Source organism: Lepus europaeus, chromosome 2 (assembly GCF_033115175.1).
Source record: "Lepus europaeus isolate LE1 chromosome 2, mLepTim1.pri, whole genome shotgun sequence".
In the NCBI taxonomy this organism is placed as follows: domain Eukaryota; kingdom Metazoa; phylum Chordata; class Mammalia; order Lagomorpha; family Leporidae; genus Lepus; species Lepus europaeus.
The window spans coordinates 172116662-172141350 of NC_084828.1; the positions used below are offsets into that span (position 1 = coordinate 172116662).

Below are 24689 nucleotides of genomic sequence, written 5' to 3' on the forward strand. Positions count from 1 at the left end.
CTTCAATAGGTCACATTGCATACCAATAAGAAATTAGGGGTGTATTTATTGCCCAGGTTTTATGTCCCTTTCACTTACTTACAATCCATTAGCCTAGTAGGGTATTTCAATGATCTATTTCCATCTGCAGAAAAAGCTTCAGAAATATTAATGAAATTACTCTTTAAGCAGATTGGAAACCAATGAAAATGCAAATTTCATCAAATCTTTTCATAAAACACATGCGATTTTTTTTGTACTCCTTAGAGATACTCTGAAGTCTTCCAAAATTCACTGGCAACCATTGGTTCTCTTCCAATACACTCATCGTCTTTTCTTTTTGGGTTTTGAACAACTGTGTTCTTAAACCTCAGGAGCTTCCTTGTTCCCACTGATGCCCTGGGAAGTTTCATGTTAGTATATAGCGTTCACACTATTGTTATTTCCCCAGGTTTTTCTTTAGAAAAGGGGTCATAAGGTTTTTTTCCTCTGCCTATGAAGGTTGAGCTCATGGGCATAATTCTTACACATTTGCTGATAATGTAATTCTGTGTTGTCTGCCAGGGTGAATACAGATTAGATACACATGAGATAGACATAGATGTAGATACAGATATAAATATATGAATACACACACACACACACACCAGTATAGATGCAGGGTCAGATATAGGTACAGGTATAGGTACAAATACAGATGTCTAGATAGATATAAAACAATATAGAGACAGCTCATAGAGTTAGAAAATGAATATCACTAAATAACTTCTCTGATTCTGTAAGGAAAAAATAGAACTCCCTTTGATTGCAGTTCCTTTTAGGACTAAGATCTTGTCGACTTCTAGACACGAATGCGTTGTTGATTTGGGTCAGAAGTTACCCTTCTGCACTGTGTGCAGGAGGAGTTAACGGTGACATTTTAGGAAGTGTTGTTGTGGTTGTTTCTCCTTCACTGGCAGAGGGATTATATGGCATTTCTGGCCTTGGTTTTTCTGTCTGTAACATGTGTGTGTTGTGTGCTGTGTTATCTGTCTCATCACTGGGAGGCCACTGGTTGCACTAAAGGTTGACAAGAAGGGTCCCGTGTAGGTGACTCTTGCAAGAAAGGCCCCGCCGTGCCCTCGCACAGCGTTCACTCCACCTAACGCTTCCCTGTGCTTCTTTCCCACGGCCATGTTCCAGGGGCAACAGAGACGGTTCAGGGAGGACGTCCGGGAGTCGGCAGAGCAGCTCGGAGAACGAACTGAAGTGGTCTGACCACCAACGGGCCTGGAGCAGCACGGACTCCGACAGCTCCAACCGCAATCTGAAACCTGCCATGACCAAAACAGCGAGTTTTGGGGGCATCACGGTGCTGACCCGGGGTGACAGCATGTCCAGTAACAGGAGTACCGGGAAGCTGTCCAAAGCAGGTAGTTAGTACTGAACGGGTTCATGTCCGGTGGCTTTCATGGATCTTTCTCGGGCCGTGTGGTCGCCATTCCCTTGGAACCTGAGCTAACTGAGGTGGTGTTAGTTACTGGAATGGCTCAGAAGTGAGAAAGTGTGCTAACCTTCAGTTTGCCGCTCTATACCATGAGGTTAACACAAGCTGTTACCTCAGGCTACCTCAGCAGACTCTGAGCTTACTTAATTTATTTGGCAAATGCAATTTCAGTTTAAATCAGATGATTTTTTTTTAAAAATTTGGTTACCGTGAAACCTGTACGTGTCCACTCCAGCTTTTTGATTTGATGTCCATGGTTTAATTCTTATGATCACACTGTCAGGTGATTGTAACATTAATAGTTTTGGTTCTTGCATGGCACTGTTTGCGTGATGCTGGGCGTGCTCGTTAACCTGAGAAATGGGAATAACGGGGCGGATGTTACAGGGCTAGTGTGAAGGATGAGAATCAGTGTACCTAAGGCAGTACAGAGAGTGACTGGCCAATGTGAAGTCGTCAGTGAATGCCAGTTCTTACTCTTATTACTGCCATAGAATGTTTTCTTCTCTGCTTTGCAGTGAGTCTTTGGGAGGTTTTGTTTCCAAGTTGCCAAACACTTGTCTCTTTTCCCTCCTCGTGGTTAGTGTGGTACTTTAAGGAAGGTGGTCCATGTCTGCACGCACGGGCAGTCTCTGGAAAGTGAGTGAGGGTGAGAGATCTGGAGCCCTTAACTTGAAACCACTTCACCATGATACCATCAGCTCATATACATCTACACGATAACTTCACGGGCCACGCCTAGCTTTCCTGATTCCCACCGCTGCTCCCCATTGTTTTCAAGTCATTTTAGAGCACCTCATAGAAATCCCAGGGGAGTGACAAATGATCATTCCATAGCATGCCATGGACTTAGTTTGTGGTTTTGGAATGTAACTATTTCAGTTTTATTTTGCCTCAAAAAATCAGACTCCCTGGCTCTTGCAAGGGGAGAGGGTTCAGAGCTGTGGTTCAAGGACAGTTCCCAGATCTCAAGATGTGCTCACGGACCATTCATGGACCTGTGGGAAGGGGCAAGAAGGAGGCTCAGGTGGAGATGGGCCAGGATGGCAGGCGGAGAACCCCAGAGCTCAGACTCAGGCTGCCCTGGACCATGGACGCCCCGGAAAAGCAGGGCTTGTTATGCTGCTCGTTTAACAGAATTATGCTAGCGACAAATTCCCCCAAAGACACCATCTTGTGTTTTCTTACATAGGAAGAGAATGAATAGCATTTAGTCACAGTGATTGATCAGTCGATAGATATGCTAGATAGATAGATGATAAATATCACACACACACACACACTGCTTTTTGATAAGATTTAGGTAGGCTCATGCTGCCTACCTAAATGAGTTCTTGATTTCTTACTCTAATTAATTGCTCTCATGTCCCACTATTGCAGCTACTGAAGACAAAAAAATGCATTGTGGTGCACTTGAGCTCTTGTAAACTAAGAAAGGTTAAATAGTTTTAAATCTCCTTAAAACACAGAAACCAAGTACCTTAAATGATGTACTTGAAAATTCCAGCACACCAAAAGAGCTCTTAAGATTTTTGAATTAATAACCATTCCACATGCACCAACCCCAAATCATTTCCAAAGCAAAACTCTGGAAACATTTAAAACACTTCAAGGATGCTAAAATACCATGTTCTTTGAAGAGTGATTAGAGATCGTAAGTGCTTCAGACTTTTTTTCTCTTTAATGTAAGTGTCTGCATTTGAGAGCTTGTCAAGGTACAGACACGGGAAGGGGAAAAAAATTTAAAAGAGATCAAGATAGGATGTCAAAACAGACTTACAATTCCCCAAAAATGGTTTTATGAAGTAAAGCTGTCAGTTCGGCTGTCAGAGTGCTTCAGAACAGCACAAGGCTCTCATTTTTTTGCCTCCTGGCTCACGGTGTAATAGCAAGCTCTTTTCTTAACCTTTCAGAAACCAAGTCTGGAGCTGTGACATTTAAGTTCCTCGTCTCCTCCCCTAACTACGCAGATTCTGGCTTGACATAGATCATGATGAGACGTTTCCTATGTCAGAAACATGTTTTCCAACATTTTGCAGGGAAAAGCCCATTGCTAAAGTCTGAGCAACCACTCTTTGTCTTCCCATTGTCCTGCTCAAGTCTGCAGGAGGTGTCAGCGCACCCTCACACTTCCTTGGGGCGAGCGCTTGAGTGCCCCCTGCACCAGGTGATGGTGCTGTGCTTGGGAGATCCGAGTATAACAGCTCTTTCTTCCTCCACTGGCCAAAGGTCACTGCTTATTGACCTCCCTCTTCATTTTTCTCCAGAGCAGAGGTTCTCCACTGCGTAAGAATCACGTTGAGATCTTGGCAAATACAGGGTGCTGGGCCTCATTCCCACGGTTTCTGGGTCAGCAGGTGTGGGATGGAGCCTGGGAATCTGCATGTTTGTCAACTTCCGAGGTGATGCTGATGCCACTGTCCTGGGCCCGAGCTTTGAGAACAGCTGCTGTGGAGTAATAAGATGCCCCTTGTTGAGTTTTGTTTTGTTTTGTTTTTAATTATTTTTATATACTTTATTAGTATAAGGAGAACAGATGTCATGTAGCTCATAGGTACAGTTTTAAGAAGACAATCGTATTTCCTCCCTCCCCCTCCCTCTTTCAACCTGTCTTTTCACTTCCTTTCCTTTTTTTTTTTTTTTTTTTTTTTTCGCAAAGACATACTTTCAATCTACTCTATAGTCACAGGCTTAATTCACAAATAACCATGATATTCAACCAGCAAAAAGCAGGAAGATCACAGTTCCGCAGGTGTATAAACAAAGGCAAAGTCTTTTTTTTTTTTTTTTTTTTTTAAGATTTAGTTATGGGGCCGGCACTGTGACACAGTGGGTTAACACACTGGCCTGAAGTGCTGGCATCCCATATGGGCACCGGTTCGAGGCCCAGCTGCTGCACTTCCGATACAGCTCTCTGCTATGGCCTGGGAAAGCAGTAGGAGATGGCCCAAGCCCTTGGGCCCCTGCACCTGTGTGGGAGACCTGGAAGAAGCTCCTGGCTCCTGGCTTGGGATCGGTGCACTTCCGGCCATTGCAGCCAAGTGAGGAATGAACCATCGGATAGAAGACCTCTCTCTCTCTCTGCCTCTCCTCTCTCTGTGTAACTCTGACTTTCAAATAAATTAAAAAAAAAAAAAAAGATTTAGTCATTTACTTGACAGAGTTACACAGAGAGAGAAGGAGAGGCAGAGAAAGAGGTCTTCCTTCTGCTGGTTCACTCCTCTATTGGCCACAACAGTTGGAGCTGGGGCAATACGAAGCCAGGACCAAGGAGCTGGTGCAGGGGCCAAGGACTTGGGCCATCTCCTACTGCTTTCGCAGGACATAGCAGAGAGCTGGATTGGAATGGAGCAGCCAGGACTTGAATCTGTGCCCATTTGGGATGCAGGCACTGCAGGCGGCAGCTTTACCCACTATGCCACAGCGCCGGCCCCAGAAATGCAACTGTTCTGCTGTGTTGCTTTCTAGATGTAAGGTCATTCTTGCTGTCTTCACATTTCTCAACCACATCTCGGAATGTTTTTGTATGTAATGTAGGGCATCCCATTTTGCCACCAGTTTCTCTACTTCTTGTTTATTTTCATCACTGCACTAATACATTTTGAATATTCTCTTTCCCCTTGTAACTTCTGAAGCATTGGATTATTCTACTGAATTCTCATCTTCTGAATCTGAATTTTTTGAATTATTAATTCTAAACAGATACTTTATGGCTCAGGACTTTGGAAAAGAAAATTTCATTGGATGGGTTAAATAGGCAATGGACACTTTATTCACATTCCTATGTCCTTGAAAACATCCAAATCTAGTAAGAATCTGGGAGAATATTTCCATCTGAAAGGGACATAAAGACTGTAGGAGGCCGGCGCCTTGGCTCAACATGCTAATCCTCTGCCTAGCAGCGCCGGCACACCGGGTTCTAGTCCTGGTTGGGGCGCCGGATTCTGTCCCGGTTGTGCCTCTTCCAGGCCAGCTCTCTGCTGTGGCCAGGGAGTGCAGTGGAGGATGGCCCAAGTGCTTGGGTCCTGCACCCCATGGGAGACCAGGAGAAGCACCTGGCTCCTGCCATCGGATCAGCGCGGTGTGCCGGCCGCAGCACGCCAGCCACAGCGGCCATTGGAGGGTGAACCAACAGCAAAAGGAAGAGCTTTCTCTCTGTCTCTCTCTCTCTGTCCATTCTGCCTGTCTAAATAAATAAATAAGTAAATAAATAAAAATTTTAAAAAAAGACTGTAGGAAAGAGAGGTGACAGGAAGCCCTCTGAAGTTCAGTCCAGGTGCAGGGAACGTCATTGCTATCTTAGGCATCCTTGCTCACCATTTTGTCTGGTGGCTTAGATTTCATAAGGGAATGTATCAGCCACTTCCGGAAGAACACACAGCAGGTGAGTGGCAGAACCAGAAAGCAACCCGCTGAGGACCCCTCCTCCCTGGGAAGTGCCCCCAGGGCTCCCAGGGACTCTGCTCAGACCCTTCTCCTTCTGCCCTGACCCCCTCCTGGTTTTCCATTTTGCTTTACCTGATAGTCTTTCCCTATCTTTTCCCATTTCCCCTCTTTCAGTCTCCTCTCCCGTGTCTCCCACCTTGCCACTGTGCTGTCTTCCTCTCCTCCGTTCTCCTCCTCCCAGCTGCCACTCAGGGCACAGCATCCACTGTCACAGCGTGGAATTTCTGCCTTGCGTCTCCTAGAACCAGGCACAGGCTTGAATGACAGGAGAGTGAACATAGGACCTGCAGGCTCCCAGCAGGGTCCCCATTGTGGAGTGGCTTGTGTTTGAACTCAGACTCTACCACACACTAAGTGAGCTCTGGGAGATTTATTTGGCATAGCTGAGGATCAGTTATCCTTTCCAAAATGAGGTTGCAATGAAAATTGTACTAGACAGCTCATACAGTGTGATTAGCACAGTGCTTCTCACATAGACACACTGTTGAAAGCCGGGCCATGGCTATCATTAGGCCTCTGAAAAAGGAAACTGGAAACATTTTTATGGTCAGCACCCCAAACCTTAAAGTTTCCAAATACCAATTTCAATTTTTAAAAAATTTTCAATACTTCTAATGCTGTGCTCTTATTGCTATTGTTAGCATCTTTTTTTTTAAAGTTCTTAATTTTAAATTAGTGGGATCACTCTGTATTTTAATTTTCATAAGACTAAAATGAAATGTTTCATGGTTAAAATTTAAGCTCTCCAATTTTTGTATATTGGGTTTATGAGCCCAAAAAGTTATCATTTCCAAAAATCACTTAAGATTGAAAATATAAAACTGAATTTAATTAGCTGAAAATGCAATTATAGCTACCTTTTGAAAAGTTTTGGTCATGTGAAATTATTGTAATATTTTAAGTTGTGTTAAAATAATTTCTAAGTTCTTCATTAAAATAATTTCTAAGTTCTTTGTTAAATTTTCAAGACTTTATACAGCAAGTTAATTAGCACATAATCTTCGTTAATTGGACAATTTCTAGGTTACAACAGGACACAGAGTGTAGTTACTAGGTATGGATTTAATCTACTCTTATTCTGGTTTTTGTTTCGGGCGTCTATTTTTATCAAGTAGTCCACAGTGCCTACCACGTGTAGAGTATTTACCTGGTCTGGGTGATGCAGGCTTGTGGGCTGGATCGTGCTGCTGATAAGCCAACAAGGCCCGCAAGGCCAGTTCCTGAGCCCCGGCTGCCTGTCAGTGGCTGAACCACTCCTCCAAAGAGCAGTACCCTTGTCTCTCCCTTTGCAAGGTTGACAATTTAAGCCACATGTAATTTTCTTGCCTTTCTTTAACCTGTGGTGTTGTCACTGACATTGCTTCTTCCTCGTTCCTGTTGATGGGCCTACTTTCCCCCCAGGTGTTAAAGAGGAATGAAATTGTAAATCGGTGATTTAAAACCATCTTTCTGAAGCCAGATTCAGTCTGTAGTTAGGCCAGAGCACAGCGTTTCAGTCGGCGTCACCCGTCTTCCCCTGCAAACACACCCATTTTGCTACTCACTCATACCGGAAATCTGGCTGGAACCTACTTTCTTGGCCTCAGCTCTTTCTCACTACCTTGCTTCTCATCTCTGAGATGAGCTGAACCAGTTTTGTATGACCTTAAGTATCTGGGCGCAGGAGGTTTTGTTGTTGCCTCTGCTCTGGTGTCAAACACACATGGTAACATCAAATCCTACAGCACAAATCCATGCACAACTATGGTGTGCACTGGGACCTTGGTCTCAGAGCCGTGGTTTCAGTGACATGGTCTCAAAAGTTTTCTTGTCATTTTCAAGATCCCTTATAGAGCCTTTATCTACCCCCTACCTTATTCACAAGCCCACCATTATTTTAAACCAATATGATGGAACACCTGACTTAACCCAAAACTTCATTGTTCTTGATAACTGAGTCATGGGAAAAGCAGAGAAGACGCCCAGCTGAGAACGCTGGTGATAGTCTGGTGTTTGGATTTGTCTGCTTTCAGGAGGCAGAGCGGGCTCAGGGTTAATCCTCAAACTGTAGATCTGTTTGCCTAGATCAAGTCCCAGCTCTGCCATTGTCTAGCTGTCCAAGCTACACTGAATTACCTAATTTCAGTTTCCTTTTCTATATAGGCAGTAGCACTATTTATTATTATTTATTCCACTTACAGGGCTTATACATGCTAAGTGCTCAGTAAATATTATTCTTTCTCAAAAATTATCATACTCGCCAATAGGCCTTCTCTGAAATTGTGCATTGTATTCGTATCACTTATTTTAAAAATCTTCATTTTAAGAGCACATTTAGAATCTTGAAAAGAAAGCTAACTATCACTTTTATATTTTGAACTTTATTGACGCAAACATTATGCATTTTAACAGCATACATCAATAACTGTGGGAAAATGATTTAATCAATATCTTGTCCAACATTCTTGTCATCTGCAATATTTTTTCTTTTTTTTTTCATTTTTTTAAACTTTCATTTAATGAACATAAATTTCCAGTGTACAGCTTATGGATTACAATGGCTTCCCCCTCCCATAACTTCCCTCCCACCCACAACCCTCCCCTCTCCCGCTCCCTCTCCCCTTCCATTCACATCAAGATTCATTTTCAATTCTCTTTATATACAGAAGATCAATTTAGTATAAAGATTGCAACAGTTTGCACCCACATAGAAACACAAAGTGAAACATACTGTTTGAGTACTAGTTATAGCATTAAATCAAAATGGACAGCACATTAAGGACAGAGATCCCACATGAGGAGCAAGTGCACAGTGGCTCTTGTTGTTGACCCAACAAATTGACACTCAAGTTTATGGCGCCAGTAACCACCCTAGGGTCTTATCTTGTCATCTGCAATATTATTAAAATCCCCTATCGGTTTGGATTCGCAGCCAGAGAAATTTTGCTTGGTGGGTTTTCTCTTTGGTGCTCTCATGAATGCTTATCGCCCAGAACAGCCATGGCCACAGGTGCTAGAGCTGTTGGCTGTTGCTACAGTGCAAGGCAGAGCGTGCCCAATGGACATGGGCTGTGGTGGGTGTTTCTGTCTTTGTCCAGTGTGGAGGGAAGAGGAGGGGAGACGCTTAAGAGTGATTCCCAGCTGGAGAATTCTGCACACGTTCTCAGTGGCCTGTGTGGTTGAGATATCCACATCACCATTTGAAAGAGATCCTACTTGATTTTGAAATTTTTTCACTCTTGGACACTGTGTTCCCAATAGGAATAATCCAGTCCTTCTAGATACAAATGGGAGGAAAAGTTTATTTCTGACCAAGCTCTGTGCAAACCAGTACTTTAGAACCATGCACATGGCCTGCATATCATCAGATTCCTCCTTAAGCTGCAGTCTCCTCTGCCTGCCATGCCAGTCACTTTACACTTGTCATGCCGCTCAGTGAGGCATTGCCGTGGCATTAGTTACTCCAGAATGTGGGAGATTGCAGGCACTGAGTTAGGAGCTTTAGGCTCCCATTTACCAATGCATCACCCTAGTGGTATGAGAAAAACCTGAATTCCTCTTCCTAGGAAATTGTAGCATGATTTCAGTAACATATGAGCCCAGAATATGGGAGGCGTTAACCTCATCCTGTAGCACACACCCTGCATTCTTTCATGATTGGCTCTAGAAAAGTAAGTATTTAGGTACAGATCTGTGCTCCCTGTCCTCCTCGTGTTGATAACTTGCCGATTCATATCCCTGTGCTAGGTTCCGAGTCTTCCAGCAGTGCAGGCTCCTCAGGATCGCTGTCTCGCACCCACCCACCTCTCCAGAGCACACCGCTGGTCTCGGGAGTGGCAGCTGGTTCTCCTAACTGTGCTCCCTATCCGGAGAATGGAATGGGAGGCCAAGTCGCTCCCAGCAGCACCAGCTACATCCTCCTTCCACTGGAAGCCGCAACAGGCATCCCCCCCGGGAGCATCCTTCTGAATCCACACACAGGTTAGTTGCAACCTGCTTTTCGGGACTGTGAGGTTATCAAAGAGTTGTTCTTGTGTTAGAGCTCATGAATTCAATGGCAAGTATTCTGAAGATTCCAGAACAGGAGAGCTGTGCGCGTGACCTGCTGGGCGGCAGCTGTGTTTCGGAAGAGCAGGTCTTCAGTTGTACCTGTCTCCATATTGACATCAGTATCAATATAGAGACTTCCCGGAAGCGTCTGCTTTCCTGTGTCTTCTCTCCCCTACGTGTCTCGCACGCATTGGTAGGGTCAAAATCAGTGACCACGGTGTGATGAGCTGGGAGATACTAATGAAAACTTTGTTTCTCCGACTAAACCCCTGAGTAGCTCCTATTATGTCAAAAGTGTTTTTGAATCCAAGTTTATTTCTGGAAATGGAGATATCAGTTGGAACACATGGTGAATTCTTCATTAGAAAAGTTGTTTTCTCACCTTAGAATTTGACCCAGCTGCATCCAGGGGATGAGAAGCAGCAGGGCGAAGGGGTTAGAGAGAGCAAATTCTTATACATTTTAGAGATGTTAGCCCTAGACTGCTTTTGGTGTGGTTTGGAAAGCTTGCAGCCCATCACCGTGGCTTCTTCCTTCACGAATGCCATTGGTTCTTTGACTTTAATTTCTCTAGTGGATCAGTTAACTTCCACATTGATTCCAAAGGACCTGGGCGCAGGGATTCTGACATCAGCAAATAGACGGAGAAAGTTCTACTTGGTGGGGAAAGTTTCTCAACCAGGGGCAGTTTTTCCCATGTCCTACAGGCCATTTGGCAATATCTGCAGGCATTTTCAATTGTTACAACCTGGAGCAAAGGGGTCTGCTACTGGCATTAGTAAGCAGAACCCAGAAATCCCGTAAGCATCCTCCAAGCGCTCAGGGCAGCCCTGGCAAAGCATCAGCAGTGCCACCCTTGAGGATCCCTGGTGTAGACAGCTTGGTGTGGATCAGCCACTTCTTAAGACACTGTGGAAAATGAAATTGTCTTGAAATCGATGTGAGATGTAATTTAGATCAGTCCAGAGCATTTCTTCAACTGGCTAAGCTTGAAAATGCAACACTGGATGCGTATCTCATCAAAGAATTCTGGCTCAATCGTCTCACATAAATAAGTCTCGTAGTAAAGAAGTTGAGAGACATGAGAACTATGGTGAAATAGTTAGTTGAATAATCGCCACACTTTCATAAAGCATATGGCAGATTCTCAAGGTCTGGTGTTTGATTGAGACATTTGAAAATGCCATAAAGAAGGCACGATCATTTTATTGAAAACCATTTGAAAACTTCAGATTACATGCTTCTAGGGAGGATTTTTGCATCGCTTTTATTTTGTTTGGATCATTATAAGCACTCTAAAGGAAACTGGAAGGTGACCCTGGGCACTGATCAAAGTATGTTCTGACTCAGTTGGCTGAAATGCTCTGCTTTTAATTGAGATGGAGGGCTTACAAGTGGGAACACCCACCAAGCATCTGTTTTTGAGTGGTTTGTTTGAAACAAAATTACAGTGTTTCAGCAAGCGCAACAGAGTATTTTTAGGGCATAATGCAGGAATATTATTTGTAATGATAGCATGGCTGTGCATGTGTATGTGTTTATTATCATCTGTAATCTTGTTTACACAAGAAAAGAAATGGAATGTTGTCTGGTGCCAACTTCCAATTCTTATTCATTGGACAGAGTCATTTAGAGCTATTACCAAAATATCTCTTTTGAAAGAGAATCCCAGCTAAAGAAATGGAGCTAATAACACTATTGAACAGCTTCCCCATACACGAGTGTCTCATCTGACAAATGCTAGACATGCAAATATCCCTAGACCAGAAGGAAAATGTGTTAATACTTTGGATACTATAGCTGAGTGGTGAGATGGATGGCGAATTATTGTATTTCTTCTTTTGTGGGGTTTCTTTATTGTTGTAAGTTTGAGATATTCACATGTACGAGAATGTATGCACATGTGTATCTCTGTATATTGTGTACGTGGGCATGATATATCCCATCTGTCTATCTGATCTTTATGACCTCTGTGTTGAAACAAAATTACCTTCTTTGGGGCTGGAACTCATCTTCTTTATCTTCTATCACTGTGAATGCCTGGAAACCACATGTCTCACCATTCCCTGATTACCCTTCTCTCAATACACAGCAGAAGTATTTTGTGATAGGAACTGAGAGTATGTGCCCACTTTGCTTCTCATGTGGATGGCTGTTGGGGTCATTTCCTTGCCACTAGCACATTTATAAGCTCATTGTGGAATGGGTCCATACTGAGCTATTTCATTTTATTTATTTATTCCCCAGAATGGATAATAAAGTGGTAGTAGCCACTGTGAAAGCACTCAGTATTTACATATTATTTAAATAACATCTGCTGCAGATTCTGTATGTCGATCTGCACAATGGAGCAGCTTTTCAAGCAAATGTCATATGTCTGAGAGTGTGTGTCAAATATAAAACCTGACTGGTAAGATAGCTAGCTTAAGCAAAAAAGAAAAACAAGCAATGATTTCAAGATATTAAAGTTGAATGAAACAAAAGTGGAAGTTTCTTTGCTAGCACAGTTGACCTGCTGTTACAAAGGGCCAAGTACCTGAGAAACCAGCCCAGCCCACCTGTCCTCCCACTGTTCTGCCAGCACAGCCACACTTTTAATTTAGCCTGGCCCTAGACTTGCTCTCGGCAGGTCCTCTCTAACTCAGGAGCTCTACTTTACTTTGAAGGCGTCTGGATGAATCAGTCGCCATAGAGACTCCTTTCCCACGTGGACCCTCTGTGACATCTTCATCTCTGCAAGGCAAGCCTGGGCTTTTCCTCCAGCTATCATGGAGCTGGGCTCCTGTTGGAAATTCTCAGCAGAAAGCTCTCCTTCTATGGGCTATTTTCTTTCAACTCAGTGGAATCTAGAAATGCCAATAGGCATTGGTGTCTTTCAAGGTCTCATTAGAGCCCGCGGTGTGGTGTTGCTATGTTTCATTGTCTTTGGTTGGAAAGGGATCAGGAGTCAGGGAAGGACAAGCCTTGTGCAGGGACTTCATGTGCAGGAGCCTTTTAGGGCTGCTGTCCATCAGATGCCCCTCATGGGCTTCCATAATGCCTTCTTGCTTTTTATTTTGATCAGGACTTTTGTACCAATTTATCCTAAGTGCTCCCACCTTTATCTTAAGTTCATCATGAAACATTTGTCTGCTGTCTATACATGTACCTTTGCAAGGTCTGAGTTCATCCTCACCTGCACATAATCATAAGAATATCACACTCTAAGGGCTAGCAAAGGAAAATGTCTTTCCCTCACCCCTTCTCTCTCTTTTTAAATGTTATCTTTAGTCAGGTACATAGCAGGTACATAGGAACCATGAACTTGTGACTGCTCGGCTTATCAAGTTCCCTTGAGTTTATTTCCTTGTTGCTAGCACTGTTAGAAGCTCCTTGTGGGAAGGGGCCATACTTAGTTATTTTTCCATTTATTTATTTCTTTACTTATTTTCATTTATTTATTTTTCTTCCCCGGAATGGGTAACAATCTTCGGCCATGTGCAGGTACTCAAAAATGACCCCTTACTGGAATGCCACCTAGTACTCATTATTCATATTGACATGGATCAGGGAGCGATTTGTCACCTAACATCGTATATTGGAGAGAAGTGAGCATTCCACTGTAATCCCTCTCTCTGCCCTTGCTCTGAGCTCAAGGTAACCTGTCTTTCTTCCATCATTGCATGTTTTTATTTGAACCAACACACAGGCCAGAGCCTGCCGAGCATCTTGTGCCGTTGCTAACATGAAAACCTCATCTAGGGCCAGCCCCAGATCTCCAGCAGCTGCCATTCAAACTAAATGCTTATTCAGCTCTAATTGCACCTGAATTTGTAGAAATCATAGGATATGGAGAGGCTGTGATTGCCTGACTTGAAAACCAGCAGCTACCTCGGCTAAGTCTCTTAGAAAAATTGCTTCTGTTTCTTCCCTGGCATCACCTTACTTCTCTCATATTTCTCAGTTTTTTCCTGCCTTTCCTTGGTGAGCATCAAATCAACCTTTCACACCTTCTTCTCTTTCCCTAAGAGCCTCCTTAAGTGAATCTTTAGTACTGTTCATGTGCAATTCTTTAGAAGTCTCAATTTCTTCTGACTCAGAGTCCATCAATCATATTTAAAATTGAGGCTCCAGAATTTATCATAAGGACACTTAAATATTTGGCTTTTATATATTCAACATATGGGCAGTTTTTCATACTTCCTTAGTCGTCACTGGGGAAAATTAAAAGCCTTGTAGTAATATAGTAAAGGCCCTTTCTCTGTGCTTTTCATCTTGTGCGCGCGCGCGTGTGTGTGTGTGCGTGTGTAGGCAGAGAGAGACTCATTTTGAAATAATTTCAGATAAAGTTATATACTTGTCACCATGGAGATTCTTTTTAAAATCTAAATATCTAAATTTTCCTTTTGTCTTCCTAAAATAAAAAAAAAGCAAGCAAAAAATTGGGAAAATGAAGGATTAGAACATTATGTGTGTCAATAGGCTTTAGAAATGGAAGGTTTTTTTCAGCATTTTCCAAAGTGCTGATTTTGAGGGAAAAATGGATTTCATATTTTGAGTCCAGAAGAATGCTATTAAAAATTCTTCAAGCAGTAAAATATAACTATTTAAATCACAATGATAGGAAACCAAGTACCTAGGGCATAAGAGAACAGTAGATTTAATCATTGTTCTGTGACTTTTATTTTGGTACACTTACTTTGCCACCATAAGCAAATTATTGATGATTATAAAATTTTTGAGAACTTCCCTAATTCTGGCAAGTATTTTCATGAATATGCACCACTTATAATTTCTTGTTGCATCCACACAATTATCTGGGCTCAAACACTCTGTTAATGGGGGCAGATGCGGAGCCTAGCAGTTAGCAATGTCTTCATCTCATAGCCAGGCATCTGGGTTTGATTCCCAGCTGTAGTTCCTGATTCCAGCTTCTTGCTCACGCAGATCTGGAGAAGCAGCTGTGACGGCTCCAGGGACTGGCTTTCTGACACCCACATTAGAGACCTGGATTCTGTCCCCAGCTCCTGCCTTCAACCCCAGGTGTAAAGGGCATTTGGGGAGTGAACCAGTATATGGGAGCTGGCTCGCTCGTTTGCTCTCTCAAGTAAATAAGGAAATGATAAAATTTTTATAGTAACAATGAGGAATGCTAAATTCTCATTTTATTCCCTAAGCAAGCTCATATTGAGTCCACTCTTCTCTCTAAGTGAGCATTTTGTTTTTTGACTTCACGACAACCTCAGGATTTGCCTTCCAACCTTTTCCACTTTGCTTCGTTAATTTAATGTGTTGAGGCATAAAGTACATGGACGCGGGCATAACCTGCACATGTTGAAGGTCTCAGTAAGGTTTTGCATATATGAGCAACTGTGTAAACATCACCCAGATTGAGGTGTAGAATGCATTACCCACCCTCAAAGGTACCCCTGTTCTGACTTCTTTTGCCATTGACTGGTTTTGCCTGCTCTTGTATATAATACAAGGGATTATATAGATTTTTTTTGTGGCTGACTTTGTTCATGTAGCATACATGAGTTAATTAGCCCAGCTCTTATTTGATAACCATCTGTCCTTGTACGGATGCTGTATGTTCTTCTTTTCACAAGCATATTCTGTTCCCTCTGGATCAGTTTTATATTTTTATGTCTTTGCTCCACTCTCGTTCACTGCTATTTTTTCTCATGAAATGGATGGTTTTTAGTTGTCCTTCATTAAAGAACAAGGCTGATTTTCTCGGCCATCACACATTTTTACCCTGGGTGAGAGTGCTCACCCATGCCCTGTGTAGCAGAAGAATGTGTGCACTGAAGGCCTTCGGGTTTTTGGTTGGGAAGAACTCAGCACATGGCTTATACTGTCTCCCAGTGCTGAGATGAGGAGGACCCCCTCAGAAACACTGGGAACCTTGGCCCTCCCAGGCATTTCCCTTGGGTTCCCAGAGAACATCTCTGCGACTTTACTTTGTGGACAGTCTTTCCAGTAGAGCTGCAAGGATAGGGAAGATGGTAGAAGGGACTCACAAGTGGTCCTCACACACTTTGCCAAGCCACTTGCCCGTGTTCTGATGCCTCTCGTCCACTATCTGCTGACACCGGGGATGATCCCACCAAGAAGCTTGCCTTCCCCCTCTCTTGCCTTCTCAGTCAGCGTAATAATTTTCAGTTATGGTTGGATATTTTTCCAGGGTACCTAGTTTTACCATGTACTCATTGTGTGAAATTGGATAGTCCACCAAGTTATTTTGTGTGATAGGAAGTGAATGTTCTTTGGAATCTTATGGATCAGAGTGATTTCCTGGTTCTCTCACTGTTCTTGTGCTGTTGTTGATTTTGTTTTATTTTGTTTGATGCCTCTGAAGACGTTGCTTGGTCTCTTTCTCTATGGTGAAAATGACATTGCACAACTATAGGAGTGTTGCCAAGGGCATGTGTGTAAAAGCCTGTCTCTGTGCCTGCTACATTGGTTCTCTCCCTCTCCTCCCCTTCCTCTTCTTCACTTTATACCCTCTACTCCTCTCCTTTCAACTCCTTATTCCTATCATCCTTCTGGGGAGCCTTCATCTCCTAAAAAAAAAAACAGGGGGGTGATGGATACCTTCCTTCACCCCAGAATCACAATGAGACTCAAATGCTACTATTTGGAAGATGATGAATTATCCCTCCTAGGTAAGGGAACGCTGCTGTTAATGATGGTGAGCCATGCAGTTATTCCATATGGCAAAATGATGTATATTTGCTTCCCCATTACAAGACGACTCTGTGATACGTTCATCAAGCTCTGAGACCCACAGTAGCCCTGCTTGTGTCTATGTAGACACAGAAGAAAATGGATGTGTTCTGTTGGAAATAATGTTTATGGAACTGATAATGATTCTCAATTGGTGACAGGGCTTAGAGGGAGCAAAACGAATGTACTGGTAAATGTCTTGTGGCTGAGTGTAACTGGAGTTGTGTGCCTGAGAAGCAGTCCTCACCCCTGAGTGAATGTCATTCTCGCTGATGGCTGCGAGGGTGTCGGGCAGCAAAACGTGTGGCCTTGGGAAGCTTCCTTCTCCACCGTCCTCTCTGCTGGGGACCACTGGCCGCAGATGCACTTATCATGGGCAAAGGTCCCTGCAGGAGGTAGATTTATTTGCTGTTTGAATTGCGTGTTCTTGCCCTGTCTCCTCTAGCTTAGGCGGTGGGCTCACAGACGGGGACGTCTTCACTGGGGTGAAGATCCTGGCTCCTGGATTCCTATGGCCCTGCTCCTCGATTTGAGGTTAACTTTCTGAATAAGCTACTGCCTCAAAGATTGAGATGCTCACCTGCGCCATGGTGCGATTCCTTTGCAGGCCAGCCTTTTGTGAACCCTGATGGGACTCCTGCTATATACAACCCACCTGCCAGCCAGCAGCCTCTGCGGGGCACGATGGTGGGGCAGCCCCAGCAGCAGCCCCAGCAGCAGCCGTCGCCTCAGCCCCAGCAGCAGGTGCAGCCACCACAGCCACAAATGGCAGGGCCCCTGGTCACTCAGGTAAGGACTCCTGGGATGAAGGCTTCATGACCTCAGAGCAGCCTCCCCCAGAGGAGAGGGCTATAGTGTGCAGCGGTGCCACCCCCATCCTCCCAAAATGCAACCCATCAGCTTGGAGTCCTTGGTCACAGGTTGACAGGATGGCATCTGGATCCTTGAGTTCAAGTAAAGAGGAGTGTCTCATCCAGTGACTTGCATTCAGGGAGCATGATACTCGGGAAGCCGAATCCATTTTCTTTCCTTAGGTCTGGCTGCAGCCGTTCTGTATTAGGGAGCCTCTGCTTGGAGAGACACCCGGGCCCTTGGACCATTTTGCTAACACACTCCCATCCTACACCAAATGTTCGTGTCTACAAAGAGTCAGCGTAGAAGCCTTCGTCAGCAAGGGGAACAGTTATCAATCAGTGCCCAGAGAAAAGTGGTGTTCATCCCAGCAGTCCTTGGAGAGAGGCAGAGCTGCCTCCTGTGCCAGGGAGACAGAAGCCAGAGGCCACCAGAGCGACCCTCCTTCTTCATTATGTCTTATTCCTTGGGGAGTAGTTTTAGACCCAGATGTTGTAACCACCACCAACATTGAACACACTTCAGTAATGTCTTAGAAGAGTGATTGCTGTGCGGATCAGCTCCCTCCAGGCTGCTGGCTGTGTTCTGCAGGGCCTGGCCTTGGCCGTGGTGGCTGGTCCCACCGTTCTGGCATGCACAAAGTCAAGAGGACCTGTGTGGGTGCACTTCCCGTGGATTTCAGTCCCGGTGCTTTCTATAAACTGATCAGCGTTTTCTTTCTTCCAGTCTGTCCAGGGGCTGCAGGCTTCCTCCCAGTCAGTGCAATATCCGGCGGTCTCTTTTCCTCCCCAGCATCTCCTGCCTGTGTCTGCAACGCAGCACTTCCCCATGGTACTGTGTCACATCTGTCTGGTTCTGGCCCTGGGTGGCACACTCACAGGTGTCGTTCCTTCCTTTTCTGTGCAGTGCTAGCTGATGCTGGGCGGGTACCCTGGGCTGACTGGGAAGTGGGGCCGTGTGTTGTGTGACTGTCTCGCTGCCAGACCTTTTGGACACATCTCCACAAAATAGCGATGTCCTTCCTGTTAGCTGCCTGGCCCATGTCGAGTGTTTCTGCATTCTGATGCCCCTTTACAAAGAGATTTGTTATTTATTTGAAAGGCAGAGTTACTGTGGGGGAGAGAGAGAGAGAGAGAGAGAGAGAGATATCTTCCATCTGCTGTTTCACTCCCCAAATGGCCCAGTGGCCTGGGCTGGGCCAGGCCAAAGCCAGGGACCAGGAGCTTTGTCTGGATCTACCACATGGGAGCAGAGTCTCAAATACTTAGGCCACTTTCTGCTGCTCTCCCATTCACATCAGCAGGGAGCTGGATTGGAAGTGGAGCAGCCGGCACTGGAATTGGGGCCCATATGGGATGCCACCTGGTGCCGCAGCAGTGGCTTCACCTGCTATGCCACAGCACAGGCCCCTGATACCCTTTTAACTGTGTACCAGCTGAGCAGGAAGGGGATGCCTTCAGGGTTGGAGGTCAGGAATAGAGAGGCACATGAAGTGTGAGGATCTGAGTATGTCAGTGTTGACTGATAGCTGTCATCGCCCTGGGCTCCTGGTAGAAGTGTTCCCATAGGATCTTAATCCGAGGACATCCTTGTATTCTCCCCTCAGTGCACTAGGGCCTTTTGGGAACCAGCCTAAAAGAATGAGCCAGGCCAGTGCGGATACCAGTCCTGGGCCTCTCTTGACAACGGCATGGGTGGTGTTGAACTTGGGTGCTTCTGCCTCCTGAAGGCAGGTCGAGTGATGACAGCTGGGAAGCTTGGCTGTCCCTTCCAGACAGAGCACCAAGCCGTCCTTGTCTACAGCACTGTCCCTAGGAAGCTGAGCCCTCAACGAAGGAAGGAATTGTTCCCATTGAGGAGACAGATTTGGCGGGTGGTGTACTGCCTGGGACACCTGCATCTGGAGTTGTGAGTCCTGGCTGCTCCACTTCCATTCCAGCTCCCTGCCAATGCACCTGGGAAAGCAGCAGGGGAGGGCCCAAGTGCGTGAGCCCCTGCCACCACATGGGAGACCTGGATATATATAGTTCCTGGCTCTTTGCTTCTGTCTGTCTCCACCCTGGCTGTTGTGGCCATTTGGGGGAGTGAACCAGCATATGGAAGACTCTCTCTCTCTCTCTCTCTCTCTCTCTCTCTCTCCTCCTCCCTCTCTGTCATTCTACCTTTGCAGGAATCTCTTCATTTCATTTGTCCCCAGTTGCTCTTGTTTCTACACAAGCTACAAGCTCGTGTCCTGTGTCTGCCTCCATGTGAATCTCTCCTTACTGAGCTGATCTCCATGGTGCCTTTCTTTATTTTTGTGACTCACAGAGAGACGACGTGGCGACACAGTTCAGCCAGATGAACCTGAGCCGGCAGTCCTCGGGAGAGACCCCGGAGCCCCCACAGGGTCCTGTCTACCCATCCTCCCTCATGCCACAGCCTGCCCCGCAGCCCAGCTACGTCCTCACCTCTGCGGGCCAGCAGCTTCCAACGGGAGGATGCACAGGCTCTGGCCCTCCCATCTCCCAGCAAGTCATCCAGCCCCCGCCATCCCCACAGGGATTTGTGCAACAGCCTCCACCTGCACAGGTAGGTGTGCTTTTCCTCACACCTGCGCCTCGCAGTTGACTGATGGTGCATTTTGACCTCTGTCTTTTCCTGTGGACAATCACCAGGCTAACCTGCCTCGTCCTCCGACCAGCACTGCTCTTTCTCACCAACAGAGTCTCTTCTGTGCTGGGCAAAGCCTTCGTGCTCAGAAAGCAAACTGAGTGAACCTGACCCAACTGCCCACCCTGCACAGCAGAGAACCATCCCATTTCCCAGGCTGCTGGTAGAAGTCCCAAGGAAGCAGCCCCACCTGTGTCATGTCCTGTGTCCAGGGTTGCCCAGGAAGGGGAAACCTTGGGGGAAAAAAGAAGCCTGTACCTACAGGGCCGCACCCTGTCTCGCTGTGGCTCAACAAATGTGCCCTGCCCCCTCCTTTTCTCATCAATTCCCGAGCATTTTCTGGAGCTAATCCAGTGCTCCGGGCAGGAGCTCCTCCATGCATATAAAGGAGGCAGGTAGGCTGATACCCACTGTCCTTCCCTCTCCCCGGGGGGGGGGGGGGGAGCAGAGCTCACGCCTTTGCTCACAGGTAGCCATTAATCATATTTAATTGACTCAAGCATGTAAGACAGCACAGATCACTGGTTTTTACTGTCTTCTCAGAGACTGATTATGTGCTGCTGCTCACCACCGAGCATCTCTGCTTCTCTCCTGGGCATCCCTTGCAGAATATTGGAAGTGATTACTGTCAAGATACAAAATGTGCACAGACATTTTCTGGTCCATTTTCGAGGCACACATATCCCAAGCAAATTCCATCCTAATTATGAAGTCTGGCATTGGACGAGCTGTTTAAAGTGCAGCATCACCTTGGTGTCATTTGTTTCGCTGCCTTAACATCTTGAATAAATTATTTTCTTTTCTAGCCACACAAAACCCTCTACCATGAAATGATTTCCACTCAGCTGTTCATTTGATTTTGAGTGATTCATTCAGTTCATCTTCAGTTGCCTTCTTAACAATAGCTCTTCCCTAGTGGGTTTAAGGAGATTTATAAAATAGCTTGAAGTCACAGGAGAAAGGGCTTCATTAATATATTAATTATTTTATGAGCAAATTAAATTATTCGAGTTTAATTATTGATAGAAGCTGGTTTAGCTCTTTTAGCCTAACTGGCATCTAAGAGTCCTTACCCATTTCTGGATCCAAGAGAAGGGTTGGCAGAATGTTTAATTGAAGACTTTTTTTTTTTATTTCAAAGCCACTCCCTGATGGAGGGATTTCAGTTAATAATGTACTGCGGAAGTAAAGGAAATTCAGAGCCCACCCAAATGTCTGCAGCAGAAATGCTTGTATTTCTTTTTCAATGGATTTTTAAATAGAAAATTAAGGATACAGAACAGATGTTGATGGTCCATGATCAGTCTGGGCGTCGATGTACTTAACCACAGATAAGGTATAGGATACAATCCATAGTGACTTCAACTTAGTAAACATTTTAAAATCTGGTTACCTGACTATACACAGTGGAAAGAACTCAGCTGAGATGGAGCCCAAAGACATAGGTGAAAATATGATAAATGTATGCAAAAGAGGAACCTGCTTAAGAACCTTGAAGGTTGATTTTCTGACTACGTTATGTGCTGTCTGAATGCCCACTGGAAAGGTGACACGAGAGCGAACAAGGTAACGAGAGATGTGTAGAAGGGAAATAGAAGAGGTGCTGGTTTGCTTTGTAGTTTCTTTTTGTTTCTCTGAATTATTTATCTCCTCTCCTGCTCAGATCATTTTTGGACTCTCTCTGTCCTCGCCTGACTGATTTGTAAATACAAAACTCCTGCCTTTGGGGCTGCCGAGACTCTTCTCCCTTTAGACTTTTCACACGAATCCCTTAAAAGATTTCTCGTAGCCCGGTTCACCTCCCTTCCCCTGAGGAGGGATGGAAATGGCTAAGTGGCCATCTGCTTCCTGTGGCTGGAGGCCGTGATTCCTACGGGGTAGCCAAGGCCGTACGCCAGAGAGCTACTGGGTAGATGCAGTCAGAGCTCTAGTACCTTTTGCCAAGGTACCAAAGGAAGTAGGTGGAGAAGAAATGAAAAAAAGATGTAAGCAACAAATGAACACTACATTATTATTTTATACATAGTTGTGCTTTTATCAAACCACTAATGGTCACCAGGAAGTGTTTAAGGGTTTGAACTCCATCCTCAGCTCTGCAGGTGTTGTTTCCTGTTGAACGTAAGAAGGAAGACTGAAGAGTGGGCATTACTTTTTTAAAAAAGATTTATTTATTTGAAAGAGTTACAGAGAGAGGGAGAGAGAGAGAGAGAGAGAGAGAGAGAGAGAGAAGAGAGAGGTCTTCCATCTGCTGGTTCACTCCCCAGATGGCCACAATGACCAGAGCTGAGCCAATCTGAAGCTAGAAGCTTTTTCTGGATCTCCCACATGGCTGTAGGGGCCCAAGCCCTTGGGCCGTCTTCTGCTGCTTTCCCAGGTGCATTAGCAGGGAGCTGGATTGGACGTGGAGCAGCTGGGACTCCAATTGGTGCCCATGTGGGATGCCGGCACTGCGAGCCAGGGCTTTAACCTGCTGAATCACAGCACAGCCCCTGGATGTCACATTTTTGAGCTTACATTTAATCAAGACAAGAAATATAATGCTATACTTCCTAAAAGACACGGAAATATAATGCCGATGAATGAATTAGATAACTGCTTTTCTTAATTTTAGAGACATCTGATGCAGAATGATAGTAAGTTTTAAAAAGAACCACAATTAGCCAGAATATAAATGAACTCTATTAGTACTCTGGAGTTATTTTGTTTTTTACTGTTATAAACTACTTTATTAAAAAAGAGGTGGGAGAAATAGTACAACACAGTCACTATTAGCAGGACACATAGTAGTTAGCTGTTTGATTGATTTAGATGCATTCCTTCTCATATTCATAGTTATCCATATTACTAGGTGGTCAAGTTTACAGCTTATCAAATGCAGTTTCATAATCACAGATCCGTACAGGTAAAGTTCTCTTTCATTCCCGTTTTATCCCAAGGCAGACACTATGTTTCAGAAGCAAGACTGCACTAGAAAACTGTTTCCTATTTAGCAGGAACAAATCAGAAAACAAAATAGCCCTAAAAACCACCATGCTTGAATACTTGGCTCATGATTTTGAAGGCTGTTGACAAAGGTGCCTCTTTTATTTCAAAGATGAGAGGAGAATAATCAAGAGGCCTGGAGAGGGAGAAAATAACAAACTATCATTCATAAAAAGATGGTCTTAATATAAATGAAATTGGCAAAAAATAGTATTTCCAGATCAAGAAACATTTGATTTGACTGTATTTGCAATGCTTAACATATTTTCAGTTATTAGGAAGTTACAAGGGCAGGCATTGTGGTGCCATGGGCTAAGCCACCACTTGTGATGTCCACTTGACACTGCGGAGTGCCAGATAGAGTCCTGGCTGTTCTGTTTCTGATCCAGCGTCCTGATAATGCATCCAAGGAGGCAGACCATGACGGTTCAAGTACTTCAGCCCCTGTCTCCCACCTGGGAGACCCAGATGAAGGTCCAGGCTCCTGGCTTTGGCCTCTTCCAGCCCTGGTTGTTGTGGGCTTTGGGGGAATGAACCAACATATGAAAGGTCTCGCCCTCTTTATCTCTGCCTTTTGAGTACATGAAAACAAAATGAATATTTTAAAAATGGAAAGCTACGTAGGTGGCATGAACGATATTGCTAACCTATTTCCTTTTTAGATTGAACATGAGTTTTTGGGCACTATTTGACAACCGCACAGAAAAGAGCTTTGATAGAGGTTAAATCAGCTATTGTCCTGCTCATGACGAGGTCCGAAACTGAGCAGGACTCACGGCAGATGGCTCATCTCTGTCCATATGGTCTTGGCTGGGGGTGGCCTGACTTGACTTACATGCCTGCAGTTTGAGAGTGGGCTGCCCACTCAAGGTCCCTTTGTCCTGCAGAAGACCTCGTTCTCCAGCAGCTTAGCCTAGACTCCGTTTCCCTGGTGGCTGGATTCCCCTCCTGCAGGAGTGGAAGTCGCAGGCTTGCCCTCCCTTCTGCCGCATTTCATTGGCCAGAGCCAGCCAGAGATCATTTCATTTCATCACACGAGGAGCAGCACGCACACACATGCGTTGTGCTGGGAGAAGTCTGGGGTGGCCTTCTTTCTAATCAGCACTCTCATATGACACCATCAGGTGACAGTGCGTTTGATGTGTAAAAGTGGTGCTGTGCGTGAAGTCCTCATACCCTGCGTTTCCTCTCATCTGCCACAGATGCCTGTCTACTACTACTCGTCTGGTCAGTACCCTACCTCAACCACGCAGCAGTACCGGCCCCTGGCCTCAGTACAGTACAGTGCCCAGAGAAGTCAGCAGATGCCGCAGGCAGCGCAACCAGCAGGTACTTGCCATCTATTTGCCATTTTCTCCTCTAACCCTAGGAATTTGCTGCTGAGGCTTGCAGCTGTACTCTTTGGATGCGTTCCTCAGCCTGGCAATTTAAATAGGTGTCTTTCTCCTACCCCAAGCAGCTAACGAAGCATTTGATTAACTCCACGTGGGAAAGTAGCAGGTGCAGGAAGGTGAACCACGCGTCATCCTAGCATTCCCCCACGTGCATGCTATGC

General features: G+C 45.0%; 1 protein-coding gene across 17 annotated transcripts in view; it reads left to right on the plus strand.

Annotated features, from left to right (window-relative positions):
• The window catches only part of ARPP21 (cAMP regulated phosphoprotein 21), a 115421-nt gene that overhangs the window by 42160 nt on the left and 48572 nt on the right, over nt 1–24689 (plus strand). For 8 of the 17 annotated variants that reach the window (XM_062179560.1, XM_062179562.1, XM_062179571.1 and 5 more), the window contains 6 exons: nt 1162–1391; nt 9638–9871; nt 17256–17437; nt 18227–18331; nt 19811–20071; nt 24337–24463. In XM_062179560.1, coding sequence (XP_062035544.1) covers nt 1162–1391; nt 9638–9871; nt 17256–17437; nt 18227–18331; nt 19811–20071; nt 24337–24463 — 1139 coding nt within the window. Of the gene's footprint in view, nt 1–1161; nt 1395–9637; nt 9872–17255; nt 17438–18226; nt 18332–19810; nt 20072–24336; nt 24464–24689 lie in introns of all 17 variants that reach the window. The other 9 variants (XM_062179559.1, XM_062179561.1, XM_062179607.1 and 6 more) reach the window with 4 other exon arrangements.